Below are 21,896 nucleotides of genomic sequence, written 5' to 3' on the forward strand. Positions count from 1 at the left end.
ACAATGTTTTGACAAGTTTAGCATCCATTTCTCGGGGTTCACCCTCTAAAGAATCTTACCTAGATTTGCAAACACAAAAGTATTTGGATTTTCCCCCCAGAAAATGTCCCAGGGCAATGCTTTTTTTCTTTTTAAAACCAATTTATGAAAAGGGTCTGGCAAAGTTATTTTTCTAACATTATTGTCACTGAAATGAGGTAGCAATAATGAGAATGACTGCATATCTGATGCCTAAACATAGATAGAATGTTCTATCATTAAAATAATAAATGTCCTACGGACCCGTGTGGTGAGGGCCTGTCCCGAGACACAGTTAGATTATTCTAACTAGCCTAAACACAGATAATTCCTTCTAATTTAGAGCTAGTATCCCCTTAAAATGTATTAAATATACATTCGAGTTGCTTTGATCTCGTTTAGCGTGGTTAACGAAAGTGCGGGGAAAAGGGGAGGGGTTATTGGGAATAAAAAAGAAGAAAATCAGAAAAAAATGGCAAAAAAATAAATAAATAAATAATAATAATAATATGAATTTAGAAATGATAGATAAAGGAAATGAAAGAAAGAAAGAAAAGAAAACCAACAAAACCTGACTATTTCATCCAAAAAAAAAGGAATGGAGGGGCCCGATCTTTTAATGACAATTTCCGTACTAAATTAACATCAAAACTATATAAATTCCCCTTCATACTAAATGCCTGCGATAAAACCTTCTGTAAAGTCTATCTAATCATGCTAATGAAATCCCTAATCTCGCTTCGCAAACAAATGTTGCAACGAATCAAACGTCTAATTTAAGATATATACATTCAGTAGACACCCACGGGTGTTATTAGAAATCGGAAAAACAACCAAAACAAATCTCCTCATCGTGACCCATGATTGTTGTATTCTAAACACAGGGGCTTGCTCCCGGCGTGTAATAATTATTTATTTTTAAAAAATCATACGTTAATACTAAAACTACTAACCTATGATTTGTTTTAAATAAATATTATTACACGCCGGGAGCAAGCCCCTGTGTTCTAAAGAAAGTCCTTGAACCGATGGAGATCGTTCAAACCTATGAATATTCATAAGCGACCACAGCCAAGGATTTACGTTCGCTCACGTGTAAGGTCAACCAGGAATAAGCCCCGCCTCTTGCAGTTGGTATTCTACTAGGAATTTTCCTGACGGTATGTTTTTCAATGAAGGTTTTTCCCACTGCAGTGAACTTAATTGCTTATCTGACGTGTAAAAACTTAATTTTGGGGTAAAATTCAAGAATAGTTATAAATCTAGCGTTCATGATTTACAATTAAATGTATGTTTATTATTTGCTTTCGTAGGTTGCATGTCCTCCGAATATGTATCAGTCATCGCATGTCAAACAAGACATGTGGGCATAACTGTTTTTACGCGATTGTAGTTTGTCGCACGTGTAGCCTTGACATGTAAATTATCTTAATTACTATAAAGCTACATTAATTGCTTTTTTAATTTAAACAGACTGTTGTTGTTGTTGTTGTTTTTTCAATTCCATATTTTAAAGTTTTTATAACAAAAATTAACTTTACTTCCGTAATCATGAGACCGACAGTTTAAATTAGTTATTTCATTAATTTTTGCACTTGATTTCTTCTCGGTATGTGTCGGTGATTTTAGATGGGAAAGAAAGGGATTGAAGGGGTTTGAACTTGCACTCATTAGATTTTTAGTTTTATCTAAATTCAGAAACTAAACCACATGTAGAATGTACAGGACCCTGGACACACCAAGAATAACGAGGAAATTATGACTGAAGCCGACCCTTCACCAAATAGATTATTGTAATCTTTGACAATTCCACTTTTTATTTATTTATTTATTGGGGGGGGGGGGTTTGATATGGATGCCCCCCTTTCTATGTGAATTTATGATTTATTTACAAATTGCTATGATGCTCAAAGTAATTCGTATAAAAATGTACGTTGCTCAGTGTAGGGAACGATTTATTTACGTTCGTGCCTACTTTTTCGGTCCAAGTCATGCAATGAATAAAAATATTTTTAAACACCTCTCACTTTTAATCGTCCTATTAATTAATTAATAGAATATTGCAATGAATATACAAACCAAATTGATATCTGTCAGTGGATTTTAAATGAATTATTATGAATTTTAGCAAAAATTTGGAAGCTTATACTGAATACATGTATTTAAATAGATAAAGGTAAAGTCGACTGAGCTTTGTCTTGAAGTATCAAGAACTGAACGTTCTGCAGCAATTTGTGATATGTTTTGAACGAAGAATGCATGACTTTGTGGTACAAGCTGTGCCAAATATTTTATCCACGTGATGTCGTGTTAACCAGAACTTCAGGGATTACAAGAATATTCAACATAAGAGGTCCGCGGGCCACAACGCTTACCAGAGTCACGATCCTGACAAATGATGAATGATTCCTCTAAATGACATCTCCAAATCAAAAGTCTGTGGTTTACAGTATCAGTATGTTAACTTACTTTATAATTACTAATTTTCATGGGATCAAAATATATTAATTCGTTGGTATTTGAGTTCGTGGTTGAAGATGACAAACATAAATGCAGTCTATTTATTTATTTATTTTACATTTCGTAGAGGAAATGAATACGTGGGTATATCTTAATACCTCAACGAAAATTGAACCATTACGAAAGTAGTGTTTCACTGTCTTATTTTTGGGATGTCTGTACAGCTCTGTATAAAATATTGTTAAACCTTTGTTACGCTCCGAAATTTTGATGGTCGCTGTACGGATAGGGCTCAATTTTTCTCTCTTTCCCCTTCTCTCTTCCTTTCTCTATTTGTACAGCGACCATCAGAATTTCGGAGCGTAACAAAGATCTGATTTTAATCAGATTGCGCACAAACTGATATTTTCTAAAATACCAGGAAAATACATCGGAATTGGTATTCCACAATGGATTTTGTAGACTGACAAAATGCTGTAAAATACAGCTGAAATCTCTTTTGGAGGATTTTTTCGAAACACGTATTAATGAAATGCATGATAAATAATTATTTCTGATAATTTAAATTTATTTATTCATTTGAGGGTTGGTGGACGCATGTTTTCTTTGATCGTCAGATTCTATCGCTGTCTTATACTATTTTTTGCAGGAAAATACATGTAGTAAATAAATAGCTGAGATTTTTTTTTACATCTTTAATGAAGCTATAAAGCAGGCGACACATGCGTTCCTGGAGCACACTAGTGTTGTCCTATGTCCCCTTTACTCTTTTTTTTAAATATAACAATGGAAACAACATATATATTACAAAGAAATAACTGTTTTCTTCTCGTGAATTATGTATACCGTTCGATTTATATAATCTTTAAGTCAATATGGTTTAATACTAGTAAATGAAAGAAAAACAGATCAACATTGTGAATAATCATTAAAGTTAAGTTGGTGTAATAATTTCTTTCACACCAATTTAAGAAATCAATTAATAATATTGAGCAAGGCCTGTCCCTTCTTTTTTCAAAGCAGTTGTGCAAAATTATTTCATGTTCAAGATTGATTTCCAAATTACATCATCTCATTTCAGCTAAGGTTTGTTGTAATTCTTGATTTGCACCAATTCCAAATTCGATATCGGATTTAAAAAAATAAAAAAGAGCTCTAGTCATTGTTCTTTTATCTTCTTTTCGATTTTTGGGAAACATTATCTAATGTCAGCCTTTTTTTAACTACCAAGAGTTGAGAGAAAGGAAATGGCACATGGGAGCAATGGCACCTGAGCTATGGAAACCTATCTAATACAGACGTGTGTATATGGTTTTGTACTTTTAAAGGTTTAAAATTTGACTAAAATAAATATATCAATATGCAACATAACTATGTTGACATGCGAGAGAAATTAATGTAGTCAGATAGGAATTCGGTAAATTTTTCAAACATTGTCAAACATCGCCCTCATGTGACTTCAAATATGTATGATGCCACATATTTTTGTCAGCATGTAGCTTATTTATGTCAACAAAAAATTTAGTTAACATGCAATTTATTTTTTCGGCATGTTTCTTATTAATGTAACTTATTACGCAACGTAGTTTGAACTCTTTTGCCTTTTTCCCTGGAGTTGAAGAGTTCCAATACTTAAAGGAACTGTGTGCTACATTTTAATGTCTATATATGCTATTGTACACTTCTTCTAAAACAAGTTTGGATAAACAAAACATCTTTAATATATGTTTAGTAATTTTTGTATGTTTTTCTTTGAATTATACAAGATTTTTCATCAATTGATATCTTTTCATAACCTCTAGCTGGTAATACATGCTGATTTTTTGTCTACGAACATCTGATGGCACTATAATCTTAAATTAAAAATATCTTGAAAAATTATCAGTAGGTAAGGTACGTTGCGTATGTCCTTAAATGTACATAGTAAAGTAACTAAAAAATTATTACCTTTTATTAGTAAAGTATATAAAAAAAATTACTTTGGACCCCCTAGAGAACGCGGACCCATGTAAAGTTGGTAGGAAGAGTCGTACATATGAAGCTTAAGAAGTAATTAAAGGAAAGTGGCTCAAACAACCCTCACCTCGATTTTTTTTTTTTTTTTGGTCACCAAATTTTTGGACCAAGTGGACCTTGTAAGTTACACGGTATTTACTTATATATCTTACATGTCAACATAAGTAAGTTACATGGCAACAATACGTACATGTAAGTTGCAGGTCAACATAAATTAGTTGCATGTCAACTTATTCATCTCGCATATTATCATAAATTAAATGTTGTACCCCATGAATAAGACGAATCAAATTCGCGTGTCGACATAAAAAAAAAGTTGCATGCCGACACACATAAGTTGCATCTTGCATGTTGGAAGTCACATGTGGGCGATATTTGTTTTTTTTGTTTTTTTTAAATCAAACTCTTTTCTGATTACATTTTTCATGTTGCGGTTGGCAAAATAATCATGCACGACGACCTATCTATAAATACAGAAATAACTTGCATATAGGGGCAGAAATATGTCACCATCAGTATCGGTCGAACGATATCACAAAGCCTTGTCATTGTGGAGATGAGTTTGGGTTTCGTTATCAATTTTGAAAAAAAAAATACGTAAAACTACATTTAACCATAGACCTAAAAGGTCTGCTTTTATATCACCGACGCTTATATATGATGATGTCTATATCCTGAATACAGTTTCCGTATAGAAACACAGTTATATCTATATCCTTGTTCCTTTAACAACCACCTAGTGCTCAGATGTCTTGTTTTTATTCTTTTGTCAAAATTACTTTATTCTGCTGTGCTTGTATCGTTTCTCCCAAGGCTTGTCCGCTTCTAGAATTAGTGTAGATGATTTAACTACATGCAAGGACCTAGAAGGGGGTTGGGGGGTCCGGACCCCCCCCCCCCTTGAATTTGCAGAGTTACTAAAAGTATACACTGAAACAAATAAAAAATAACTTTGGACCCCCCCCCTTTTGAAAACGTGGACCCCATCATCACCACCACGAAATAGGTGTTGTTTCACGTTTTGGAAATGGATTTTACGTCTTTTTTTTTTTTTTTTTTTTTTTTTTTTTTTTTTTTTTTGCTTGCTAAGAAATTTTTTGGGTTGAATTTTTATTTGACTGGGGTGGACCCCCCCCCCCCTTGGAAAAATTTTCTGCATCCGCGCCTGAACTATTTCTCTCTCTCCCTCTCTCTCTCTCTCTTAGAAACTATGAACTTTTTATCCGTTACCAAAACATTTCAGTCAACGTTATGTTCTACATGTATAATTTGTTTGATATTATAAAAAAGTTGATATATTGGAATTCACTTATTCCTCAATACATGACAGTAATTTTAATTAAGATAAACCCTGTACCAAGTTCATAAGTAATAAATTTAGACGCTTTATGGTCACCAGAGTGTTCAAATTACGACACAATTTTATAATAATAAATTCAACGCATTATATGTGAGTATAATATTGTATATTGAAGCAAGTATTGCATATAAGTTGCGCTGAAGGTCTTGAAATGTTCAAATACTGAAATATTTATTTCATTAATATCCGTTACCTTGATAGCAATGACTTTTTTCAGATAGTAACTTTCTTTACATATAACACCTCTACCAATCACAATAGCATTTATTTAATATCGTTGTTATGAATGTTACATGTACAATGTGTATTTGTACACACATCTGCATCCACCATACCATATACATGTAATACCATATATGATAATCGCATATATTTTGGTCCAATTTACTATCAAAGAAATTAAGACATACCTTTCAATAATGTTGCCATTGTGATATAACTCTGAAATAAATTATCCCACCCTATAAAAAGTTTGCTGTTATGTTATAGGTGCCTACTATTTGAAACCCCCTGTTCAATTATATCTGTTTCGCAAAAAAGAAGGGGGTTTGGAATCGTAACGCTTGTTAATAACAAAATATCAGATTGTTGGCTGTTCTTTCCATAATTTTTGATTTATTCAATTTGAAAATCAGTTAAATACAGCTGTAACACAATGAGCGTACAAATTATAATTTTAATTGATATATTAATTTTGTACATTGCGTTTATTAATATTTTAAATATTGTGTTTTGAATTATAATTGATACTATCAGTGTGTATAGCGATGGACAATAACTTCTTAATTATGATCTTGTTTACAAACTCTGGGAGATTGGATGCAATAAGTGAGCGTCTTCATTTGACGGACAATTAGTTTTTACGATGTGTTGTTCTCGAACATTGACACTTTCCAATCAGACTTTGTGCAAAGCTGCAACCATCTAATTAACCAAAGAATGTGCAAGATACACAATGTTAATGTAAACAGAGGACATTGCCGTATCCTATAAGGAGATGAGAGACAGTGCTTCAGTGAGGGGCGGACTATATTAATATTAATTTAGTGACAATGTAACTTACTGATTGTTATTACCAAATACGTGATCCCTATGATGCAGCTTCTTGTACAAAAGATGTGCGCACTGAGTATCAATAGCTTTTAACATCTTGGCTCTAAGAATGACTATGTGAGCTTTCACCACCTTAGCTCCGAGACCGACAGCCATTGAACTTTTCTTATGTACCATTGCTTTTGCCTTTGCTGTGATTTTATAATAAAACTATGAACTTACAAAAGTCTTCTTAATCCCAACACATTGAGTAATTGTGTTATACAGCGTCATAGACCTATCCAGCCAATATACAGGTAGGTTGTTAAAATATTCTTTGTAGAGAGAGAGTAGAGAGAGAGAAAAAAAAGCTGTAATGCTTCATCATAAATCTAATGACAGTGGAAAGAATCAGATTGATGACCGCCTTTATTATAATACAATTGCCGGACAGTTAAACAAATGATATACATTGTACTTAAAAACCTATAGTATATAATAATAAAATGTAAAATCGTCGGATAAGTTCTTTTAACGCTTGTTAATGCTTTCTTAGCAAGATTTTATCAATCTTTTTATTCGAAAAAAAAGTTGAAGAATGTTATTTACTTTTGCATGCCTCTGAATATAAAGAGGGTTCAATTATGTTGAGGATTTCTATTTTTACTCTTCTTTTACGAGCTTCCATATCGGAAAAAATGGACCAAAGTTATCATTAATCTATTTAGCGATACCTTGTAAACACTGATATGTCCAATGTCCACTTGGCAATTGATACGATTTGATGCATCACAAAAATAAAAATAGATTAATTGCAGTTTTATAGGAAATATACCCCTTAATTTATTTGTTGCAAAACATATCTAATTTTATCCCTTTTCCACGAGAGAGAACAATATAAACACGAAGGACAGTGATATTTCCATTTGGATTCTTATAAACGAGAATGACCGAACAAAATACCGGAAAAAACTTCCAAAAACATTTCATGAATAAATGCTTTATTCCAGAAAAAAAACTTCATACTGCTGGAAATGAGTCAATGGCGGAGAAACTCGATCGGTTAACTCATCAATAGAAACAGAATATATATATATATATATATATATATATATATATATATATATATATATATATATATATATATATATATATATATATACACATGTGTATATATATATAAACATATATATATATATATATATATATATATATATATATATATATATATATATATATATATATATATATATATATAGTTTTGATTAAATTTTCAACAGTGAAATAATATTTATCCACTGAATAAAAGTGATTTTTTGAAAGCCATATTTACACAGTGAAAATACCAAAAGTGGACAAAACTCGAGATGTTCCATCCCCTCACGATGAGTATTTATAAAGAAAATACTCTGCTGCAAGATAAGAGAGTAAATCCTGACATAGACTTAACCTGCCAAAGTTTCTACAAATTCTTAATACCCAAGTTTATAATCTCACAATAACTTAGATACCGCTCAGCTATGACGTCAATTTCTACGAGGCTACTGTTACGAAAAGACAAAGGTAAAAGGCAAATCAAAGAAAATGTAAAAGAACAGAAAATACAATATTTTGTAGTTGGATATGGAATTTATTTCAATCGCGAGGGGATTTTTCGATATTTACAACCGTGCTTCCCACGTACTCGTCAAAATAAAAAAAAATCTTGTCAGACTCGCAAAATAAATTCTATATCCAACTCCAAAACATTGAATATCCTCCAAAACTCTCAGTATACATGTTCTTCCGATCTCAACTTACAAATAATAAACCGGAGACAATTCGAAATTCTATTTTTTATTTCAATTTTTAATTTTTTAAGTTCTTTTTCAATTTTTTCTACCAACTCATAACAATAACAATTTTAAAAGTTATGTACATAATATAAATAACAATATTTACAGGAAATGTACTGATGATATTAAAAAAAATATGAGAATTGACGGATAGAGATTATTATCACTAATTTGTCAACGTCTAAATGCCATCATGTCTATAACAGGTTTACAAATTAATATCAATGCTGTCTAAGTTTGCCGAATGGTTAAAGATCTTTTCCGAGTCTGATGATTTCGTCAACAACGAATTCCATGTCACTTTTCACAATATCAAGATTAGAGACAATCATCCTGAAAAAGTTAACAAACTGTCCATCTGGCTGGTAGCCAACCATCATAGAACCAGCTTTCATCATGGCTTCCTTGACCTTTGGCCCTACTTTAGAGATTTCACTCCACCATTCGTCCGTTCTCTCCTTGCCCCTGAGCCTCTCTGGTATATAGTAGAAACACACGTTGGTGCATTCGGGCTACAAGAGAAATTGAAGTCTCTTAATGACATTTTAAAACTTCATTTTGCCGCTTTAAATGTAACTTTAAACGTCAATAAAAATTATTTAACATATCCAATTTATCCTTACCTCCAAAAGAAGCTCAAAACCTTCTCGTTGTTTGACTAGTTCGGCAAGGTATTCGGCACATTCAAACTGATTGTCAATGTCTCTCTCGAATCCTTCATCTCCTTTGTTCTTCCACATGATCCACAACTTCAACACGTCGTTCTTGCGTCCACACTGGATGGACTTGTCACCAGTGTCATAGGAGACGTCGTAGAACTTGTCCTGCTGGAACAAGTAGGCGGCATTGGCAGAGTGACACTGCTCAAGCAGACCCTGTAGGAGAGAAAAAAATTTATGTCTCACATTTCTACATATTAGTTGCTACAATTGTTTTACAATCTTTTTTTTAAAGCATTTGAAATACGCAGAAATGTTGTGTTACCTTGTGTCTTGTGAAGATGAGTGAACACTGCTGGGGAACACCCATAAGCTTGTGGGGGTTCCATGTCATAGAGTCGGCCCTCTCAACCCCCTTCAGAAGATGACGGTATTTCTTAGACATGAGGGCTCCACCTCCCCAGGCGCCATCAACATGCAGCCAGAGACCATATTTCTTGCAAATGTCAGCAATTTCGTCGATAGGATCAAAGGCACCAAACACTGTCGTCCCAGCTGTAGCATTAACGAAGTAGGGAGTCATTCCCTGTTCTTTAGCTTCCAAAATTTTCTTTTCTAGATCTTCAGGGATCATTTTACCTATGGCGTCGGTCTTGACGGAAATGAGATTGTCAAGTCCCATTCCCATAAAAGCCACACCCTTGGCTATAGAATAGTGGCACTGTAAAGAGAAGAGAAAAATATCGTCAGTATTATTACATTAACCGATCATTGACTAGGAAACAAAAAAAATCATTTTTTTCTATTTGAACTTACCTTTTCTGAGGTAAAGGCACAAATTTCAGGGATTCCCCGCAGACCCTTCTTCTTGACCTCAGGATACTGGAAATATCTGGCAATGTTGAGCGCGTACATGTTGGATATGGAGCCACCAGGACAGAACATGGCATCGCCATCCTGGAAGCCGATTTTCCCGAGCATTTTGTCAATGACCACTCTCTCCATGAGAGCAAAGACGGGGGATACTTCGTAAGTGTAAAGACTGGCATTCATCGTCTCCGTCAGCCAGCATCCTCCCAGACTGTACTCATCAAGTCCGCCATACAACTGGTTAAAAAACCTTGGATGTGCTGTAAATCAACAGAATGCTAAAAATTAAAGCTCTTTTCCTTTTGACAACATACATATGTACAGTATGACTTACAAAAAATATTTTCTACTTTGTCCTAGCCTTTTCTACTTACCGACTTTTACACTGTATTTGATGACATCTTGACACAGACTCAATATTTTTTCGTCCGATGTTTTGCTACCCAGTTCAAAATCAATTTTCTTTTTCAGATCTTCAGGATGTGAGAACTCCAGAACTTTCTCGTTGCGGTCACGTGCTTTCATGAAACCGTCTCTCAGCATCATTTCGTACAGCTTGTCCAGGAATTCGTGCTTCACTTTCTCTTGTTTTGGTGCTTTCTTTTCGTGTTTTTTATGATTATCACTTTGAGTTTCTTTAGTTTTTAAAGTCATGATATTATTACACAAGCTGTTTTCTTTATTAGACTTTCTGACAGGTTTCTCGCTAAACATTGTGATTCTCTGCTTTTCTGTGGGTTCCACTTCGAAGTCGTTCCTTTCGTGGATTCTTTTGTGAGCACTACTGTGCACTTTGTGGCTTTCTAAAAGGAAAAAAAAAAAGATTTATATAATGTGACTTTGCCCTTTTTCATCACATTATACTAGGTGTGCGACACTGCACTAACATGATCAACTTGTGACAGTTGCACTGTTGCTGTAAAAAAAATGTGGAAACAATCGGGCAAAGAGATGATAAAATATCTTTCTCGGTAATAATTTTTGAGATTGTTATTGAAACGATAAATTATTTTTTTTCCTTCTTTATGTTTCGGGAAGAGAGTGAGGGGATCTTGTAAACAAGAAATTTCAAGGGACATTATATACCCCTGCCATATACATTTTTTTTTTCAAGTTTAAAATCAAACATCCTTTCCAATCATAAAGACTCGTCTACACTGTAAAAACTGCGTTTAGAAAATAAACACTTCCATTACGTGTTTAGACCTAAACATGTTTAACATTATGTTTAACAACTTAACACTTATGTCTAAACATGTGTAATATCTAAGCGCGTTTAGATTTAACACGTGTTTAGATATAAGTGTTTGTTTAGAAATTGAACACTTTTCTGTGAAGTACAGAGTTATCTTCCCGGAAATGACGCGTATATATTTGAACGTTAATTAGAGCGGTTATCGAAACAAAGAAATTCCCAATGTAAGCTAAAGATGTATCAAAGGATGTGAATGATAACAAAAGTGATAACCAAGAAGAGATTGTGAAATGCATTTGAAAGGCAACATTACTACGATAAAAGGTCTGTTTACTATTTTTATTTTACATAAATTGACCACGATGAGCAACGTAAATAAACATGCAGTTACACATGTAAATGTAGATCAAGATTTCTTTCGGTTATTTTGCAATCATGAAAGTTAGAAATGAGTATATATACATGTAGAATGTCATTAAAAACATCTATATCGTTATCAGTACTATGTAGTATTTAAATGAGTTTCACCAAAAGTTGCACAATAATAGCTATCAAATACTGTACAATTTCATTGAGAAGCATACTTTTACTATAATTTAAATTTCTTTCTTACAGGATATGGTCAAGATCGAACTTAAAAGCAAAAATAAACGTATCAGAGTAACTGGTGTCATCTCCAAGTGCAATTGTTGTTACATTATTCAGCACTTCTTACATTCTAGAAGAAACAGAATTTTGTGAAGTCTACTGTTCGGTAGTTTTGAATACCCCCCCCCCCAAATATACTTATATACTGGAAATGGATTACTTCCTGACAGTCATAGATTGATACAAATTATACGCTGTATGTGTTGCTAGTGAAGGACTTGCTGGAAGTTAATAAATTTGAAGAGCCCCTTTTTTTTACTGACATGAAAAGAAACTGCTTAATTGCTGAGCTGATTAATATTGAAATTAACTTTTAAAAATATCTGTTTAAACTTATATGTATATTTAATTTAGAATTCTTTATAATAAATCATGTTTGAATGTTCAGCGATGTTATTGTCAGCTGTTTCTTTCTTGTAACATGGGTACTTTTCAAGTTAAAAAGTTTGTTTTCTGTATGTACATACCAGTGCTTAAATATGCTAATTAATTTCTATGAAACTTATCAAAAATAGTTTTTTTTCTTCTTTAAAAACATCTGTTATTTTGTAATCGTTTATCATTGAAACTATTGATTTGGATCCAATGTTGTGGAACTTAACATGTTAAACAACTAAACACCTAAAGTTTAATGTGTTTAGAAATGAAACGTGTTTAGGGCTAAACGCGTAAAAAAAGTGAAACAAATTATGTGTTTAGATATAAGTGTTTAGGGGGTAAACATGTTTAGAAACTAAACACATGAAGTCTACGTGTTTAGAAATGAGACACGTTTAGAGCTAAACGTGTAAAAAAAGTGAAACAAATTTTGCGTTTAGTTTTGTGTTTAGGATCTAAACACTCTTTTTACAGTGTAGAAATGTTTGCCTTTTTTAATACTAGCATAGTCACCCCTACTATACATAGTATGGCAGATATTCCGTAACAAGCCCCCTGCATGCATTAAAATCCGTATTTTATTTTTTAAAAATGTGATGAATTCATCGCATGCAGATTTAATTTGGAAACTATTGATTCAAGGAAAATTCCATTTCCACGTGGGTTAGCATGCATGCGTTAACAGCTGATTGTCAGAACAGCTGTACGCGTGATCGCGGCACATAAGGTCAACGCAGTATTTTACGATATTCCCCAACAAGGCTTACTTGAATCAAATATTTTATATATATATATATATATATATATATATATATATATATATATATATATATATATATATATATATATATATATATATATATATATATATATATGAGAGAAAGAGAGAATGCATTAGGACTAGCGATTCAAACAATTACCTATATAAAAATAATTTTGGTTAAGCGTACATGTACATTAATAACATCAAATTAAAATGAATTTATACTTACACATTTACTGCCGGCTTCTTATATATAACATGAACAATTAAAGTATATATATGTTGTGGGCATAATTAATCATACTCAACAAATCAAAAAAAGAAAATTATTTCAAAAGCTAATTATTAAAAAGATAAAACTCACCTGTAATACAAGAGGCCATCTTGAGATCTCAGAGATTCTGAATATAGCGAGCTGGTTACACCAAATTGCAGCTTTGCAGCTGAATGCGATAATACTATGACACAGTCCCTTATAAAGAGTAGGCACCAGATTAACCTTACTTGACCTTTGAACTTTCGGTCTGGGAAATTTTATTCGTTGTTCGGATTGTCTCCTTTTCTTTTCGAAGGTGGAACTTATAAATAAGCTAATTTTCCCCCAAAGTTTAAGCTGTTATAAGAAAAAAAAATCATATATGTTAATTACATAATTCATTATAGTGTCTCTATTTTTTATAAACTTAATTTTGAAATATTATAATGAATCCGTTTTGTCCGAATGCATATTTTTCAACATCTAAACTCTTCTGCGTATATATCTCGCGGGGATTTTACCGGGGATCTTTCAATAAACCAATAAACCGGACAACGGGAGGCTAACATGTTATAATCCCATACGAAGGATAGTTTGTGGAATAAGCTACGGCCACTTTCCATCCAGTCATACCGGATTTCAAAATAACAATTCACTAATAACTGTATCTATTATATACCATAAACTTTGAAGTAAATATAACTTAACGTTAAATAATAGTACATATAATTTATTTTGAATAAATATGCCAGTTATTTTCACGTACTTGATTTTCTGTGAATAAAAACGCACATTTTTAAAAATAAAACAGAAAAAAATGTGCTGACATGAACTCTAAACCAGAAAAAAAGTTGATGGCACTAGATATATCGCATTTTATATGAGGCATAAATTATGAAAACGAATAAGGAAATAATTGTATACATGCAGTGAGTGGTTTAATTGTGTGTCGTTAGTTGTCAAAACTTTTCAAATCTTTGCATAGATTTTTATAAAATGTTACGCAATAATTTCATATTAGGGAGCTAAAGTACTACATGCATGTATTAATTAAAAAGTCTTTATGACCCCCCCCCATCCCCACCAGCTGTATCGATCTCCATGACATATCTCTCAAACTTTCTAACATTAGGAAGCAAAAACCTGCAATTTATCTGACATTTTTTAACTCAAAGTTACATGTAGTGTATGCGAATAATATTTGCATAAGTAGCATCTTATGTATACGTGGCTGGTATATTAATTTCTAAGGACTTCATGCACTTCGTAATGAACGTCCTTATAATAGACTATATATCATCATCCGAAAATAATGCTAACAGGTCGCACTTTCAAATAATAATTTAATTATATCAAGATATATAGACATCTAATGAGATTTCTTGTCTATTATGCCATGTATAAGACACAAAAACAACAGGTGCCCGAACCGGCTTGAACAGGCTTATTGCAAACTTTTCCAGAGATCACGTGCCCGCTATGTGAATCATCTGACCAATCCGATCAATAGAATTTTACGCTAGTGTTTACTATATTGCTTCACGGATCGACAAATTTTCTCACGGATTGTAACTTACGCATATTGGCATTGTTTTCAGCCTTTATTTTTTCCACCAAAATTCAAAATAATATTTAAATGAGTGTATTTCCAATCTCCGTTAAACTAACTTCTTTCAACAACACTATCTTGATTTTATATCCAAATCGAGTAAAATTAAATTAACCTAAGGCACACAGTACACGGTTTGATCCTTACTAACAGTGTGTGTTTTCCTCTATTTTTTTTTTATAGAAACGCTCTTTGTATAATGCTCGTCCATGCATGTGTTCCCAACACATATCCTTTTCCTCTACTGCAATTTTGGGTTTTAATATGTGGAGAAAACAGGTCTACTCATTTTACAGACAGCAGATGTGCATAAAACCTGGGCAAGAAAATTTTAAGGATTATGTGTAGGCAAAATAGAAATGCTTTAATTAGTTTTACAGGATTAGTAATGCACGTGTCTATCAGAATTATATATATATATATATATATATATATATATATATATATATATATATATATATATATATATATATATATATATATATATATATATATATATATATATATATATATATGAGCATATAAACAGTTGTGAAACAAGAATTGCGTTTATGAGAGAGAGAGAGATGTAAGGTTACGTGCTGGTCAACAAAGGTCAAAACTTTCCCCTTTGCAGGGTAAGACACACTGTACCCACGTGGTGGAATACAGCTGTACATATACACGGCGGTAAATTGTTACTGATCAAATAAAACACACCCGCTGTGTTTTCAGTTTATATTATTTTAATCTTTCGACACATTAAAAAGACTTAGCTCTTAAAATATACTATAAGAAATACGAATTCTTTAATTGGGTGTAATTGTTTAAAATACAGAATTTTCCGTAATCCGATTAAACAAAAATACTAAACAATGCGTAATGGAAACTATTTTTAACAGAAGAATTAAGATATCGTTAATATAAGGATGTCAATAAAAATATATTTAGGTTTGACGACACTTTCATTGAATATTTGAATTTGTATCTTTTTTGTAACATATCAAAAATATTTTATAATTTTTAATATTATGTGATTGAACGGTTGTCACAGCCATCCTCTGGTATCTTTCTCAATTACCTTGTAATGTACACTCTATCTCAATTTTTTGTGAGGTAGCTTCTTCATGTAGCAATATACATGTACTTTATACAAGTTCTTGGGAAAATTATATATTCTGGGGGAATTGTTTGCATGCATTTATTATAAACAAATGTTCATTTATAACTTTAAAATCTATTGTTAATCTAAAAAAAATGTTTAGGACGTCTATGACATTTTTTAACATTAGATAGATATTATATATTAATCGGTCAATATATGAAAATAATCAATTTTTGTTAATTTCGCCGGTTTATACGTATTTGCCAATAATCCGTTTAAGCCAGTCATACGCCGATCTTGGAAAAATGGCCCTAAAATCCCCTGTGACGGGCCTGACGGCACAAATCTGTCGCCACTGCACGTATAGTCAAATTATATGCAAAATTGCAATGCACATAATGTCACCAATCCGTGAAATTCTTAACAATATTTTTTCGTATTTATTGTTTACTTATTTGAATTAATTTTGTCTTGATTTATCTCATTTCCTCCGAAGCAGGATTAAGACATTTCATTTGACACTAAGTGGCTCTGTCAAAAGAATTGATACTCATAAGGTGTTATTGCCTCAGGACCTGTTAATCCCGTATCAATAACTTTTTTTGTATAATTATTTGGTAACCTCTTTCATGTCTAACTCTGCAAATTCCGGGGGAGGGGGGGGGGGTTCCGGACCCCCTCCCCACTTCTAGGTCCGCGCATGATGATTGTTATTTACCATCGACTATAATTATTTCGGAAACCTGATTTTACCAGTTCTTGAACTGTATATTGGAGGATATAGGGAATACGACACCCTTCTCGTTTAGTTGTATTACATCCCAGATCGAGCGCCGCTACTTTATCACCCTTCCCCGTTTGCCGCTAAACAACGGGTATAGTCCAGGAAGCAGTATTCATAACTTATAACAAAAATCTAACTGGTTATAGTTGCATCACATCAGAGTAGATTAACCAGCGTAGGAGCCACCCTTGTATAACCTTAGGCTTTGTCGGGTGTAAAGTATTAGTAGCAAAGTAGCATAGATTCTGAATACCAGATCGCCCTGCGTTCTTATCATGCCGATATAGATAGTGCTTTTTTAAAATATAGCCTGATTTTGATATTTTTATAGATGATAAATGGCAGAATTGTTGCGAAAAGGTGCAATATTGATTAACATGAGTAATAATGCCATCCCAGCAATTTAAGTTACTCCCCCCCCCCCCCCCAATAATTTTGCCGATATATAGAGTACTATAGAAAACATAGCTACTATATGCTTGTGTGCCCCCCCCCCCCCCCCCCAGTAAAAAACGTCTGATGACCTTTTTTTTTTTTTTTTGCTTGTCATGGAATTTTTGGTAGTTGATAGTGCCCCCAACTGAAAATGTATGGATGCCCCCCCCCCCCCCCCCCCCAACTGAAATTGCTTCCTGCGGACCTGCTATCATATGCTCACGGTGATCCTGGATGTCTTCCCCACTTACCTAAGACCTAATTTTGACTCGTACGGATAATTTTTTTACCTGTACACATGTTACGCTGAATTCAGAAGCCTATTTTTCACCTGCCTGTATTTTGTACTAACTTATTTGACACAGTACAGGACATAAAAAAATCGCGGTTATCTAACTTATACTGTCGCTTTTTTGCGACGAAGTCGAGGAAGCTCTAAATCTCCGGAGATAGACCGCATCTGAATCAAATGCTCCCCACACTACCGAGATCGATGTGGAGGCTTCGCCTCGGTCAATATTGATATTTTTCTGGTGAATTACAAACCATATTCACCACCGAAAGAGTCCATAATTGATTGTATATGGTATACTAAACGATTTAAAACATGTCTTTATCATATCTACAAAGTCAAAGTGAACAGTAATATTATATATTCTTGTACCTCTCCACTCCGTTAAAGCAATGGGCTTCGGCAACTTTACTTTCAAGGAATGAAGAAGTATTAAATTCGAACATTAAGGACAGGTGAGTCGCCTGCGTGGCGCAGTGGAAGAGCGTCTGTTCTAGAGTAGCGGAGTAAGGAGTTAATCCTTACGTCGCGGGTTCGAATCCCACTGTTGGACGTGGAGACCGGTCCTTTGGATGAGACCGTATAAATCGAGGTCCCGTGTCGCAGTACATGCTGGCACGAAAAAGATCCCTCACTGCTCAATGGCCCTAAGTGCTGAGTATAGGACAAAATTTGCAGCTCTCCACCGGCAAGTGGTGGCATCTCCATATGAGTGAAAAATTCTCGAGAGGGACGTTAAACAACAAACAAGGATAGGTGAACAAACAAAAAAATTGATGTCTGGATTGACATATTTTTGGACTTATTTTGATTGTAAATGATGCAAATATTATATTTCTAAAACATTAAGAAATTGTAGACTTGCAATGATGATCAAAGTTTGTCACCCTTATAAATCTATACAACTTTTCATCACTTTGTAGGACATTATTGTTAAAACTTGAACGAAAAATTTAAATCTATGCGTTTAAAGAAAAAGTTTGTTTGTATCATCTGTCCTAAAACCATACTACTTTTGACATTTAAAAGATTTTTTTTACCTGTCTATCTTACGCGGAATCCGGATGTCTTTTTTCATCTACCTATAGTTTGTATCAACTTATATGCCTACAAGGACATACCAACTTACTGTTGACAGGAACCAGATTATTTCGGTTTGAACCAGATGGTACGGGAAGATCGACTGGTTTCTAACGCTTTGTGGATTATCCAGTAAATTCAAAATTCGCAGTCACTCGCCTGTGAACAGTGTGAAGCGGACCGAAAAACCCTGGCTTGCGAGGTCCACTAGCAAGTAGCACTTTCCAAATAAGACCAAATCATATTTTCAAATATTAAGAGGCCGTGTAACATTCTATACATTTAATTTGTGCATATTTTCTTTAATGATGATGAGCTCAAAGAATTCCCGTAGACCATGTCATATTCCAATAACTGAACTTGGAAAAACAGGTGCCCAACCGCCCTAAACAGGCAAAATGCGAAACTTTCGTGTGCAGAGAAATCACGTGGAAATTGTGAATCATCTGACCAATCAGAGCACTAGAATTTTACGTCAATATTTACTACTGCTTCATGGATCGATGGATTTTCTCACGAATTTTAGGTGAAAATAGATATATTTAAAACATGATGGACTTTGTTTTTAAAAGTTTGTCTTTATTTCCCTTTTCTTCCTCAGATTTCAAATTTTTTTCTGGCTATAGCAAGTGGTCTCTGTGGTCTCTCTAGGCTACTTTGCAGAAGATACATCCGTGTCAAACACTTTCAAAAATTTGCCGGTCCAATCATGATTATAAAGAAGCAATGAACAGTAATGGTATCGGTAACCTAAAAAAAATTGCTCGTGAAATTCAATCCTAATAAAAGTAAAATATCAATATTTAGCAGTAATGAAGATGAAATATTTACATGTAACTAACACTTTATGTTTGGCAATCAACAATTTTCTCCTAGTCACTGTCAGATCTTGGACTTATATTTTCGGGCTTTTGGAAATGGAGAAGTACTGGCAATTATATTATACTCAAAAACTTCCAAAGAAATCAGTCCTCCGTAAATTAAATTCATAATTAAATCGTGACTTCTTGGATAAAATGTATAATTCATGTTTGATTATGCATCATAATTAAGTATGCGACGACACAGCTCTCCACAGCTGACTCTGTGATGGGAAACGCTCGTCTATAGACGAGAAAAGAGGACGTTGTGCTCAATGTTTAAAATAAAACATGGTCTTGCACCAGACTATTAACAGTAACAAACTTTAATATTACTTCCTGGAATTTGACATACTACTCATTATATGATTTTTGCAATAATTGTGATTATATTGTCATACCTCAATGTAGAACACATTAAGGTACTAAAATAACGGGTACTCAATTTTTCCAACAACAATATAAGACCCCCGTTGAAAAATGACCCCTTTTCCAACAGAGTGATACAAAATTTATAACAGGTGACACAGGAAGAAGTAAACAAGTTCATCAATAGCTGTGCAAACAAGACCTGCTCACTGGATGCCATCCCTACTGCGCTCTTGAAGAACAGTACTGTTCTCTGTGGTGCTGCCGACCATTACTGAGCTGGTGAATACACCACTTCAACCGGGGTCTTTCCAAATAAGCTGAAACGTGCACTTGTTACACCGCTTTTTAAAATGCCTGGAATGGATATGAATACCTATAGTAATTATTGACCAGTCTCAAATATCCCATTCATCAGCAAGGACATCGAACGTGTTGTTGCAAAGCAGCTTAATAGTATCTCACCAGGAATGGTGTGCATGATGACCTGCAGTCAGCTTATAAGACCGGTACCAACACTCCTCAAGACAGTCATCCTGCGAATAATAGCAGACGTAGAAGCAGTGCTGGATGAAGGTGACGCTATGGCCTGGTCCTTCTTGACACTCCACTGGGCACAGTCTTACCTGAGTGGCCGCACTCAAGCAGTAAAGATCAGCACCAGTGTGTCCTCAGATGTGCCACTGTCCTCCGGAGTGCCCCAAGGGTCTGTTCTCGCCCCCTTCTCTTCCTAGTGTACCTTCTCCTACGCGGGAGAGTCATCGACCAGTATGCCTTAAACCGTCATGGATTCGCAGATGACACTAAACTGTACAGCCGTCTGAGTGTAAAAAACACTGCCATTATGGAGGAGTGCATAGCGAGTGAATGACTGTGAACAAACTGATACTCAAAATAAATGATGAAAAAACTGAGATAATGGTGGTTGCATGTGCCCACAACCAGTACCGTGTGAATGATATTCGCCTGAAGATTGGTGAGGCAATAGTGACACCTAAGTCTATACTGTATAAAAACCTCGGTGTTGCCCTGGACGGCGCCTTATCAATGGAAACACAAGTCAGTTCCATGGTAAGAAATATGTACTTCAACATTAGGAGAATCTCCAAGGTGAAATAACATCTCACCAAGGAAGCGTGTGCAAAGGTCATCAATGCAACAGTCATATCCCACCTTGATTGATTATCACAATTGCGCTTCTGCTTGACATAACCGATCGACCCATGCACCTGTTACAAGTGGCTCAGAACCTCTCACAAGAACATGCTATAGAACTTTAACACTGACTGCCTGTAAAACAACGTGTTTAAAGTGTTGACAGCCATATAAGTCACTACACTCCTCCTCAGCACCAGCATACATGAGAGAGTTATGTCCTGTAAACTTACCAGCCACATAGGACCTTGAGATCATCATCTAACCAATGGAAACTGGTAGTGAAGAAATGATCAAACAAATACGGTGCAAGAGCCATGAACACACTAGGCGCAAAGCTGTAAAATATAGAACTTCGAGAGCCTGAAGCACATGGAGCATCGCAAGAACCTAAACACATTCTTGTTCAAGCGTGAATGTGCCCTATGAATGTAAAGTCCAATACAATATCAAGCACCCCATGTGTAATCGCTTGCACCTCAACTTCGATACAGTACTAGCATTTGAATACAATGACCTCAGTGTCGATTTTTATCTTGTCTAGTGTAAGTTAACCACCTTTTCATCTTACTACTATATTTTATTTAAGGTCCTTCTTTGTTTTATGGGTCATTTACTGTACATAATAATTTTATCATTACTCTGATAGGCCTTTTATTGATATATTGTCATTAATTATTAGCACAAACATTGTACAGCGCATAGAAACTATATGTCATTTTGCGCTTTATAAATTAA

General features: G+C 34.1%; 1 protein-coding gene across 1 annotated transcript in view; it reads right to left on the reverse strand.

Moving 5' to 3' along the window:
• Positions 1-8,706: 8,706 nt before the first annotated feature.
• Positions 8,707-21,896, reverse strand: part of LOC133197641 (cysteine sulfinic acid decarboxylase-like) — a 246,247-nt gene continuing 233,057 nt past the window's right edge. Inside the window, exons 2-7 of the mRNA XM_061333758.1 lie at positions 13,599-13,629; positions 10,625-11,053; positions 10,197-10,510; positions 9,706-10,101; positions 9,345-9,596; positions 8,707-9,233 (exon numbers count right to left, since the gene is read on the reverse strand). Of these exons, the coding sequence (XP_061189742.1) occupies positions 8,970-9,233; positions 9,345-9,596; positions 9,706-10,101; positions 10,197-10,510; positions 10,625-11,053; positions 13,599-13,617 (1,674 nt within the window). The 5' untranslated portion in view covers positions 13,618-13,629 and the 3' untranslated portion in view covers positions 8,707-8,969. The remainder of the gene's footprint in view (positions 9,234-9,344; positions 9,597-9,705; positions 10,102-10,196; positions 10,511-10,624; positions 11,054-13,598; positions 13,630-21,896) is intronic.

Source organism: Saccostrea echinata, unplaced genomic scaffold (assembly GCF_033153115.1).
Source record: "Saccostrea echinata isolate AGI-Se365-2 ecotype Australia unplaced genomic scaffold, CSIRO_AGI_Sech_v1 ptg000030l, whole genome shotgun sequence".
NCBI classification, from domain to species: Eukaryota; Metazoa; Mollusca; class Bivalvia; order Ostreida; family Ostreidae; genus Saccostrea; species Saccostrea echinata.